We start from the raw sequence: 12,564 nt of genomic DNA on the forward strand, positions 1-12,564 counted from the left end.
AGAAATGGAATCCTTTCACATCCATTTACTATGCAAACTAAGGGAGGCTGAGTCCTATGGGCAAAAAATCAGACCGCCATAATGAATCAAAATCTAATTTTTTTTTAGTAATAATTCATACATATTGTAATTCAATGTACCAACAAGAAAATCTTCCAAAACACATCAAACTACAATATGCTGTACCGTAATAGTAATAGACCCATAAATACTAGAAAAACATTTTATTCATTGAAACCATGTTTACAGGTCAATGACATTTCAATTCAAATACATTATAATTAAATCCAACTTGAATTGCAGCCAATGTCAAAATTCTAAGGTTTGTAGATCCCGTCTCAGAGGATCAAAATTACCAAAATATAGAATGAATGTACAGTTCTCTGCCTGAGATTGATATGGCTGTCTAAGCTGCAACTCACAGAATTTTAGGAGTTCTACTTGAAACATCGACATATACAGTATTGTGCTACCAAGACGGATACATTGTGCACTGATCTGTAAGAAGCAGATGCATTCGAAACTGATGAATTCTTGTAGCGCTATATACAATAAATATACTGTACAATGAAATCTTTTGACATCTCTTACTAACAAAATATTTCTTTCAGTATGAAATGCCTCTGAATGCTGACGTTAAAGTCATTGTAATTTATTAGTTTCATTTCCTTATAGGTGGCTATGTACCGTATATAATGGAAATTTACAAAAGAGAAATTTATGATAAAACAGGAAAATATATTCACAGTAAATTGCATTAGACAATATAACGATCCTATCTATGACAGACTGAGTGGAAAAAAAATGGTCACGTTACCAAAGAAATTTTCCAGTACTTAGAATATGTAAGCTGATCCCTGGTTTATATGGGCAATATGGACCTTTTCCTTTAATTATGATACTTGATGGCTATTATTTACTGGTATTTTTTATTTTATCATATATTATTTTCCTAAAATTGTCAAATAATAAGATTAACTTATAATGAGTTTTATGGTGTTGAGAAAGTAAAATAAAAATATTGTGGGCTAGATGGCTAAACCGCAGTGTCGGATTTAGTTATACGCATGGTAGGCCTTTGCCCATAGGTAGTCATCTACAGGGAGCCAGGTATGACCTTCCAGCAGCAGATGATATCTGCAGGATCACCGAGGCTAGGCTTGTATAACTGTGTTCATTCTTTAAACTGTACTTGTATCAGTCTTGCAAAATACAAAACTTTATATGTGCTGAAATAGCAATTACATGGAGCTGCTCCCTAGTTTCAGACAAATGATAACATCAGTAGAGTTCACAGAGTTGGCACCTGCACTAATGAATCTAACAAAACATACTGTATAGAAAACAACAATATACTACAAAAATATTTTGTCAGCAAATGTGCTGTAGTTTGTGCTCAAGGGGTTTTAATTTGTCACAAGGCACCAAAGCCAATACATTTATGGAATTACCTATAGTTAGGGTCCCTGCTCACAGAGAACAAAAATGTGATGATCGTAATTAGAGAACTGCAATAATTGTAGGACAGAGAAAGATTATTAGTACATTTTCTGAAGGTAACAACAGTCCCCAATCAGTAGGAGGTGTACAGGCCTATGCTTTGAAAGACTTCAGCATATCTGCGGCCACAGGACATCACTAGTCTCTCACACTGTTCTGGTGGGATTTCGCTCCACTCTTCTTCCAGTCTCTCCCACAGTTCTTTGACTGTTTTGGGTTTCTTGGCCATAACTTTGTTACCAAGGATTTTCCAAAGGTTTTCTACTGGATTTAGATCAGGACTCTGGGATGGCCATTACATTGCTTCAATGTTTTCTGTTTCAAGGAACTGCTTTACCTGTTTTGCTGTGGGACATGGAGCATTGACCTGCAGGAAAATTGTTGGCTGATTGACTGATGAACGCAAGTAAAGAACCATATTTTACTGAATAAGGTTCTGATACACAATTGCATTCACTCTGCCATGTAGCTGTATGAGAGGTCCAACTCCTGCTGCAGAAATCATTCCCCAAACCATGACACTTCCTTCACCACCTTTCACTGACTTCTTAACACACTTAGGGTTCAGTCCTTCCCTATTTTATCAATGAACATAATGTTTCCTATCAGACACAAATAAATTAAACTTGCTTTCATCACTAAAATGAACTGTGGACCACTTCTCATGCTCCTCACCAAAGGGGAGCCTATCCTTTTGATTCTTTCTGCTAATGAGAGGTTTGGTCACTGCAAAGTGTGCTTTCAGTCCAAATGGTCTTAAATGTCATGACACTGTATGATGAGACAAATCCTTACCCTGCTCAGTGCTGAACTGCTGAGCAATTCCAGCAGCAGTGTTGAAACAATTACCTATCGAGATTCTCCGCATTATAATGTCGTTTCTTGCATTTGACTTTTGAGGGCAACCAGCCTTCTTTCGGGACTTGAAAGAGTTTGTGATTTTGTAAAGATGGAATATTCGTGAAATCACAGACTTGGAACAACTTCTCTTGCTATGGCTGATGGGGTCACCCCTTTGGCCTTTATCTGGACAACCTGCTGCCGGAGGGTTTCAGTCACTTTGGTTCAGAACACTATTTTTGCAAAGTCAGTGCAAACTGGAAAGTTAGGTTGCCATTTAAATAAGGTTTGTCAGATAATTAAGGAAATTAGCACTAGGTACCAGATTAACACCAATAACTTGCAGGTGTCTGAAAGTGTTGTCTAATTTTGATCAGCGGTCTCTTAGATTTATCTCATTTACATTTTTATTATGTGCTTTACAATTAATTTAATTTATGAAATAAGCTTAAAATACTGCAAGTTTACTCATGTTAGGATATAATCACATAGGACTACTCAATTCCATTAACATTTTGGAAATTGTGTGTTGTTTTCTATTTTTGATCTCCAGTGTATATTCATCGTCTTTTCTAAGTCTATTGGATATATTGTCATGGAGTTTACTATATAATATAATAATAATGTCTCATTGTGATTGATGTAATAGTACAGAATCAACAGGTTAATCCTATTTGATATACTGAATTATAGTTGTAGGTAAATTTGGGAGTGGAGGGATGTAAACTAGAATGGTTTTGCATCCTGTAATATTTTTTTAAAGGAGCTGTCCAGACTTGGGACAAAAGCCTGAACTCCATGTGACTGCTGAATCATGACAGTGTACAATATAGAAGAAAAAACTTTTTTACCTTAGATGTTGTGCTGGGCCTTCATGTTTTTTTCCTAGTGTCATAATGTCTCAGTATTGCCGGTGAAGGTAAGCGTTATTTTACACGCAAGTATACGATTTGCAAATTAGTGGTCACATACAAACTAGATGCGCTCAGCTTCTCTCTATAGAAGCTGGACTTGTCTCCTAAACACATGACCGCAAGTATACAAAACTTCAGATATTTATCCTAAGCCTGGACAACCCCTTTAAGGAATATGTGGCATGGTCACAATAGTTGATGCATACTGAAAACTCAAAGTATCTTGTGGCATCAGTCAAATATGGCCTTGAAGAAATATGTTCTAACCTGTTATATTCCCAATCAAAAAATACAAGTAGTTGTGACTGCTACAAATTTGTAGCTAAACAGACCTGGACGTGGATATGACAAAAGTGGGAAAGATACATTTATGTATAACATACGGCCTAGGCCTAAAACATATATTTGGATGATACAAACATAAGAAATATAAAATAATTACAGTAAATGGCCCTTTTGAGTGTGCTGCCAAGTAAGGAATGCTGCATATCACAGACATGGTTTATAAAATTGGCACTACATTAGAATTCATGCAAGGAATATACAACTCTTGTAACCTCCCCCATGTTACACTACCACAGACATGGGAAGCTGTCACCAGGTTTATGCTTCTCAACTTGAGGACTGCATAAAATAAGAACAGAGACTGATTCCAGTGTTACTTACTAGGCTTCTTGCAGTAAAATCACTATTTTATCTGCTGCAGCTCTGCAAATCATCTCAAGGATAACCCATCTAATTTATTGACAGTTTTCGGTGTACACTGTGCATAGGCAGAAAGGTAATAATGGTAGGGCAGGGACAACCAAAGGTCATGATATGGGGAACTAAGTAGAAGGAGCTCATCATTGATAGGACCAGCAAAGGTGCAGCAAATAATGTGCTTTCTCAAAAACTACCACTCAGCACTACAATCAGTATTTCTGACCTTAGTTTATGCTGTTCTCTGATAAGGCAGGAGAAATCTGATAACAGACTATGTTTAAAAAGCAATACAGTAAAAGCAGGCAAGAGATCCTGTCATTTAGAGCCTGCTCATAACTTGTGCTTGGATGTTCATTAGAGCTAAGAGCTCTGGTTGGTATTCTTGGATCTGGACATGGTGGATCTCAGCATGAGAGTTCCTTCTACTGATGTTCCAGGATTGTCCATCATCTTTTGCCACAAATACTTTTCTTCACCCTGAGCGTCCATCCAGGCAACATCATTTCCATAGCTTGTACCTGTGTCATATAAAATATGATGATTTAGTATCTCAGCATGATTGGATCGAAAGCATAGGTGTCCTTTATTTCAGACACATTTAGTACATTCTCGAAAAGATGTGCTCACCTCTGGACATTAACAATTTTAGTGTACAAGCAAACTTTGGATCTTCAATTATGTCAATAAAATTGGGTAATTCTAAAATTGTATGGGATTTACAAACCAAATTAGGCACCATTTGTCAGCATATTTAAGTAAAAGTTAAACTGATGTTAGATGACCACATCTCACTAAAGGCCCATTTATACACAACGATATCGCTAACGAGATATCGTCGGGGTCACGGTGTTGGTGACGCACATCCGGCCTCGTTAGCGATGTCGTTGTGTGTGACACCTTTTTGCGATCAGTAACGATTGCAAAAAGGTGTCAAATCGTTCATCATTTACACGTCATTCATTTTTAAAAAAATCGTTCCTCGTTTGGAACGCAGGTTGTTTGTCGCTCCTGCGGCAGCACACATAGCTATGTGTGACACCGCAGGAACAAGGAACAACATCGTACCTGCGGCTGCCAGCAATGAGGATCGAAGGAGGTGGGCGGGCTGTTCTGGCCGCTCATCTCCGCCCCTCCGCTTCTATTGGGCAGCTGCTTAGTGACGCCGCTGTTACGCCGAACGAACCTCCCACTTAAAGGAGAGATTGTTTGGCGGCCACAGCGACGTCGGTGAACAGGTAATTGCGTGTGACGCTGCTGTAGCGATATTGTTTGCTATGGCAGCGATCACCCCGTGACGCGCCACCGACGTGGGTGGGTGCTATCGCTCGCGACATCTCTAGCGATGTCGCAGCGTGTAAAGCCCGCTTTACATTGCCAGCCTTAGAAACAATATTTCATTTTGAATGAGAAAAGATCATGTAAATTCAGTTCTTCTAAATCATAGTCCATATTAATTTACCATACATACAATGTGTAAATGACTAATCATAGCTGTGTGGTCCAGTAGCTGGGAATAACACATATCTTGTGAATGTGACTTCATCAAGAAGGCTCTGTAACTACAACTTCAAATGGATTACCACCATGTTAGTAAGAAAAGGAAACAATATCTGATCATTTTCTATCTGACCATTATTCGTCTTACTTTTATCATCAGCCTCATTGATAACACTGCTCTACATCAATTTTGCTGCCTACAAAATTTATAATTAAAATTTATAAATTAAAATTTATAATTTTTTGTTTGCCAAATCCAAAAATCACATCTTTTTTCCTCCAATGATTTATTCCACAAAACGCTGTTTACTAATAATAATAATGATATTATTTAGGTATGCTGAATACGCAAAAAGAGCTGCTATATATGCAATTGGTATAACTAATAGGAACACTGCTTATAACTAATAGGAACATTGCTTAATACACAGTTAAATACTGCCAAAGTCGGCATTTTATAGCTATATAAGCAGCATGAAAACTGATGGCTGTAGTTGAAGAGGCTTACAAGTGGCAGCAAATTTAAGAATATGCCCGCATGCTGCATTCTTGATTTGACAAAAAAATGCACCCTCTGGCAGAATGACAACTGCAAACATTGCTTTTGACAAAAAACGGATACAAAACGCATGCGTTTTGGGTTTTTTTTGACAGTGTGGTCCCATGGCGATTCAGCTACGCTACATCCCTGTCCTGTCACAGCAGCACCATAGAGCATCACTGGCCGCTGACAGCAGACAAAGACAGAGCCGAGTGATGAGAATGAACTCGGGTGAACCTCTGACGTCAGTACCGCAACACAGGCAGTAGTTGGGAGCCCGCAGCTGTGACTTCAGAGGTTCATCCGAGTTCATTGTCATTGCATGGAGTGTCTCTGTGTGCTGTCATGAACTCGGATGAACTTCTGACGTCAGTGCCATGACAAAGGCAGTAGTGCGGGGCCTGCAGTTGTGACGTCAGAGGTTCACCCAAGTTCATTCTCATTGTGTGGCTCTGTGTGTCGCAACCTGATTTGCGGTCACAGGTGAAGGACTCCAGCTGTGACTGGAAATCAACTGGGTGACGGCACTGCAGATCACGTGGCTCACTTCTGTCACTTGGGTGATTTGCTGTCACAGGTGGAGGACTCCAGCTGTGACAGCGGCTAACCTAAGTGATGTCACTGCTGATAGCGCGACTCACTTCAGTTGCTGTGTGGAGCACACAGCGAGCAGTCATGCTCTATGGCCGCTCGCTGTGAGTGTCAGATGTAGCAGTAATGAAAGCGTCATGGGACCTTGTGTGGATTATGTCGGACCTGGAGGGGTATTTGGGGGGTTAATAAAGTGGTGAAAGAGGGTGTTTTTTTGTCTTTTGTTTGAAATAAAGGATTTTTGGGTTTTCATGTTTATTTACTTTCAGATTAGTGATGGAGTGTGTTTCATAGATGCCTGCCATCACTAAGCTAGGACTTGGTGGCAGCTATGGGCTGCCAGTAACTCCTTATTACCCTGATTTCCACCGCACCAGGGCAATCGGGATGACCTGGGTAAAGTCCCGGGACTGTCGTATCTAATGGATGTGGAAATTCCAGGCGGCTGCTGGCTGATATTTTTAGGCTGGGGACTCCTAATAACGTGGGTCTCCCAAGCCTGAGAATACCAGCCCCCAGCTGTGAGGCTTTATCTTGGCTGGGTATCAAAATTGAGGGGAACCACGCGCAGTTTTTATAAAATTATTTATTTATTGTACTATACGATATAGACCTGTCCACTGGTGGCTATGATTGGTTGCAGTCAGACAGCTGTCACTCAGTGTGGGGGCGTGTCTGACTGCAACCAATCATAGGCGCCGGTGGGCGGGGGAACCAGTGAATATGAGATGAGCCTAATGAGCGGCCGGCACTTTCAGAAGCAGGAGAGGCCGTGGGAGCAGTGTGACAGCCGTGCCGCGTCAGTGATCGGTGAATAGGAAGCGGAGACAGACAGAGAGATAGAGAGAGAGAATGGAGAAAAGTTGGTGACTTGCGTTTTTGTTGACAAGAACGGATCAAAAATGCAACCAAAATGCAGAGCAAATGCACAGCTAAACATTTTGGTTACATTTTGACACACATCATTAATTTCAATGGATGGAAATTGTTCACAAAACACAATGAAGAAGTGACATGCTGGGGTTTTTTAGGCAACGGTTTTGACAAATATCTGTGTGGGGGCGCATGTAGTCATTTCTTTAAAGATCATCCTGCCTCCACAGGTTAGCCGACTTCTGGTCCAGTGGCCTTCCTCATAATGTAAAAGAAAGATATTCATTATCTCCACAGTCTTCCATAGCTCAATAATCAATTTCTGTAAGAATGAATTGTAGACTTGCTTCCAATCCTAACTTATCCCACTGATGACAGGTGCCATTGTAACAGGATAATCAAAGTTATTTTCACCACTAATGGTGTAAATGTTATGGATTGTGTCCGTATTTGTGCTTGTGATGTATATGTGTGTAGTGTATATGATGTTTGTGGATATATAATGTGTGTATAAATGTGTGTGTGCATATGTGATGTCTGTGTTCATGCTCGTGTGTATGAGTTTTGAGTGTGTAGATTAATGTAATAGGATTTTTATGTTTTGTTTCTAACTGATGTACAGTAGACTTGTAGCAATTGTCACTGCCGATATAATATTAGGTGGCCAAACATTAGAAAATTCTATCACTTACTATGGGTTATTATATGTTATATATGTTTTAATTGATTCGTAATTGATTAGTAAACTCTTTTAGCCTATTTCCGCATATATCTATTCTACATATCACTTATGGTTATAGTAACACTGAGCTTGTCTTATTACACTGTAGCTTGTATTTGTCTCAATATATTCAGTGAATGCACAGCTCTGTATATTATTGAGCAATAATTTTATATTTCTGCGTTTATACATTTTTAATGATTAACGATAAAAAGCAGCAAGAGAGACCTTAGAGGAGAAACTGTGAACAAGCCTCCGAATACACATTAAAAAATAACTAAGCTTTTCAATTATTTTAGGCCCTTTAATTGCCTGTAGATTAATGGGGGTTTGGATCCTGAGAGCCCCACCGATTACTCACAAGACCTCTAAGAAATGCACAACATGGTAGGCAAGAGAATAAAAAAAGAATATGGAGTATGGATTCAGTAGAAAGCCTATCCCTTTTTAATGAATCTGAAATCAATAACCAAAAATAAGATAAAAATTGCTCTGTCAATTATTTAACCTTTTATTTTCTAAAGATAATAGTCTGGAAACATAATTAGTCAGTGATTTTTTTTTTTACACTAAATGCTTGGTATAAATAAAAAGGAAATTTAGAGTTACTTACCCCCCAGCAGCTCCAGTGCCATCTCCGGGTTTTGTTAGCAGTAGTGGTGTTATTATTATTATTCATTATTAACATTTATTTATAGAGCAGCATTAATTCCATGGTGCTGTACACGAGAAGGGGTTACATACAGAATACATGTACAAGTTACAGTACACAGACTAGTACAGAGGGAAGAGGGCCCTGCCCGTGCGGGCTTACATTACATGTTATGATTACAGCAGCCAATCAGTGAGCTCAGTGATGTCATGTGTTTATCGAGAACAAAACCAAGCCCAGTAATTGGCTGCAGTGGTCACATGCTCTAGACATGACATCCCCATGGCAACCATCTAAGGAAAGGCAGCACTGGGCCATCGCGAGCTAAATGATGTAATTTTCTTATTTTTATATAGATCAAATCTTTAGAGTAAAAAGAACAGTTGAAGTTGGAAACCCCCATTAAGACCTTATAAACAATAATAGTCTATGATCCCTGAATTTTTGCTTCTTATTTCTTGTTATTAAGCAGATTAACATTTCATTGCAAAAATGGGGGCTGTTTTTTGGCCTACCTACATGGATCAGCCGTTATGTGAAGACAATAGACAGCTCGGTGCAATTATAACACTATAAGGCCGCTTTACACGCTACGATTTATCTGACGATATGTTGTCGGGGTCACAGTTTTCGTGACGCACATCCGGCATCGTTAGCAACGTCGTTGTGTGTGACACCTACATACGACTCCGAACGATCGCAAATAGGGTGAAAATCATTGATCATTGACACGTCGTTCAGTTTCAAAATATTGTTCGTCGTTTGGAATGCAGCAGACATATTGCTACGTTTGACACCCTGCCAACGACGAACAACATCCACACGACTGCCTTGGTCAAACAATATATCACTGAACGATGTAGCGTCGTTTGTGAGATGTGTACGTGTGACCGCTACAAAACGACCTATGAGCGATCTCGGCAAATCGTAACAATGATCTGGGCGTGTCACATCGCTAACGAGATCGCTAGCTATATCGTTGTGTGTAAAGCGGCCTTAAGAGTGCTTTACACATTGCGACATCGCTAACGATATATCGTCGGGGTCACGGTGTTTGTGGCGCACATCCGGTGTCGTTAGCGGCATCGCAGCATTTGACAGCTAGGAGCGACGATCAACGATCGGAAAAACGGCAAAAATCGTTGATCATTGACATGTCTCCAAATCATAATGTCGTTGGTGTTTCATTCTGCAGGTTATTTGTCGTTCCTGCGGCACCACACATCGCTGTGTGTGACACCGCAGGAACGACGAACATCATCCTACCTGTATCCATCGGAAAGGAGAAAGGAAGGAGGTGGGCGGCATGTTCCGGCCGCTCATCTCCTCCCCTCTTCTATTGGTTGGCCATTTTGTGACGCCGCTGTGACGTTGCTGTGACACCGAACGCACCTCCCCCTTGAAGGAGGGATTGTTCGGCAGCAACAGCGACGTTGCTGAACAGGTATGTGCGTGTGACGCTGCCGTAGCGATATTGTTCGCTACAGCAGCGATCACCACATGTCGCACAAACAACGGGGGCGGGTGCTATCGCTCGCGACATCGCTAGCAATCGCTAGCGATGTCGCAGCATGTAAAACACCTTTTAAAGAGAATCTGTCAGCAGGTTTTTGCTATGTAATCTGAAGACAGACTGCTGCGAGGGTTAAAACATAGAATTCAGGGATCCCTGTCATGTCTGATGTGTTGTTTATTTGCTGTTTGTTTAAGCAGCAGGATACAACAGAATTTCTCATTGCTCAGCTTACAATGTCACGCTCATGATCATGACGCCCCCTCCTCTAAGTGATGCCTGACTGTCAATGTACAATCTATGTAGAGAGGATGGTGTGGGTGGAACAGCTCTCTCAGCTCTGCTAAATCTAAAAATTCTGACTATTTAAGTGATACATAGTTGGATTCAGAATCTATGTGTCTAATCATGTTGTTCTCAGATGAGAGCAAAAACCTGAAAAGCTGCTGACAGATTCCCTTTAATTGGAATATAGAATTTTCTATTAAACTGGATCTTTACTGGTTTTCAGTTGTTTACTATAAAGTTACCAGTTTTATTTAATAAAAAAAGATATTATGAAAAAAATGTATTTGACCAAAATAAAACTGATTCAAATTGATGTGGATCTTTTGTTATAATATACACTAAGAAAGACAGCAGATACTATAACAGTTTTGCTATCACTTTCCCATAAATGTAAAACATTCTACACAACTACAGTCAGTATGAGAGTAATGTACCCGGATTGGCATCAAATTAGCCAGTCGACTAAGACATAATTTTTATTACATATTCCAATAAAAAGGATGAAACTAAGCAGAATAAAGACTTGTATCTTACCAGCTACCATTGCTCGATTGCTTGATTCAGGGATAGCTGTTTGTTATTCCTATGCGGCACCCTGCTGATCCTACAATTGCTCATTAATTATTTATTTTCCTTTATCCGTGGTAGTAAAGAGAGGAGAATTATCTGATAGAGAAGAGCTACCACAGATTCAGAAAGGACTAGTTAACTTCAATTTTTGCAACTTTTTTGGATTACTCCAATCCCTACGTGCTTCTTCATTTGATGCTGCGATGATTTATCAAACGGCTGAAACGTTAGGATAACATTATATATTGGTTTTTATAGTGTAACAGTGTGTGTACCTCTCTGCATAGTTGCTTGAGCTGCACATTTTGTAGCTCTTTACTTAGCCCATTATTGTTATAGGATTTACTTGAAGGGAATCTGTGACCAAATTATTGCTACTCCATCTAAGAGAAGCGTAATAAAGAGACAGAATCCCTGATTACAATGATGCATCACTTATTTTGCTAGTTGCAACTGTATAATTCGGCCCACACAGCAGGTTTACCAGACCTTGAGTAATAATCTCGTGCTGATAAAACAAAGATTTAATGAAAACTACAGCAAGTAGCCCAGTAGGTAACAAATCATTGGAATCAGGCTCTTTGCCCCTACATTATGCTTTTTTCAGACTAGGTGGCAAACTGATGACAAATTCCCTTTAATATAAGTTATGTCTTCTGAATACCAAATATCATATTTAATGTAGTAGTGCGTTTAGAAAAACATAAAACCTATAGCAAGTGCGTCTTTGCTATAGGTTAATATTCTCAAGTTTATTAACATAATTGATAAAAAATACAAGTACTGGGGAAATACAACAAGAGGATAAAATAACCCTGGAGAAAGGATCTGGTTAAATATACTGGTTAAATATACTATATACAGTATACTGTACGTGTGTGGTTGGTAAAAAGCAAGACACTTCCATATACTGTATATCAATTAGAGCTAGTCACATGCAAAATAACTGAATTAAATAATTCAAAGGAATTAAATATAAAGTCACAGGAGCCAGAATAGACACAACACTTTGTATAATTCAACTGAGTATAAGGTTCATAGTAGAATAAAATAACTGGGGTAGTAGTAAATGATTATTGTGAGACATAGATACCACTAAAATCAAATTATATTAAATCATGTGGCATAATCAAATGTTGCGCACTGCATGCTTAAGTTGATTCAGTGGGTTTTTAGTGCCTGTAGGGGCATAATAACTGATAGTTCACCTCCGCCTGTCAACTGAAAATGTTGACAGGCTGACCATTCTCAAAATAAACAAGGCTTGGATTAGTCCGGACTTAACAACCCCAGCAGGTGACAACAGCAGAACAGCTGACCCTCTCTCATTTATTTTATAGAGCCAGCCCTCACTCATAA

General features: G+C 39.4%; 1 protein-coding gene across 4 annotated transcripts in view; it reads right to left on the reverse strand.

Moving 5' to 3' along the window:
• Positions 1-209: 209 nt before the first annotated feature.
• Positions 210-12,564, reverse strand: part of SYTL5 (synaptotagmin like 5) — a 399,667-nt gene continuing 387,312 nt past the window's right edge. For all 4 annotated transcript variants that reach the window (XM_075335512.1, XM_075335510.1, XM_075335511.1 and 1 more), the window contains one exon: positions 210-4,477. In XM_075335512.1, coding sequence (XP_075191627.1) covers positions 4,320-4,477 — 158 coding nt within the window. In that variant the 3' untranslated portion in view covers positions 210-4,319. The remainder of the gene's footprint in view (positions 4,478-12,564) is intronic.

The sequence above is a fragment of the Anomaloglossus baeobatrachus genome, chromosome 2 (assembly GCF_048569485.1).
Source record: "Anomaloglossus baeobatrachus isolate aAnoBae1 chromosome 2, aAnoBae1.hap1, whole genome shotgun sequence".
In the NCBI taxonomy this organism is placed as follows: Eukaryota; Metazoa; Chordata; class Amphibia; order Anura; family Aromobatidae; genus Anomaloglossus; species Anomaloglossus baeobatrachus.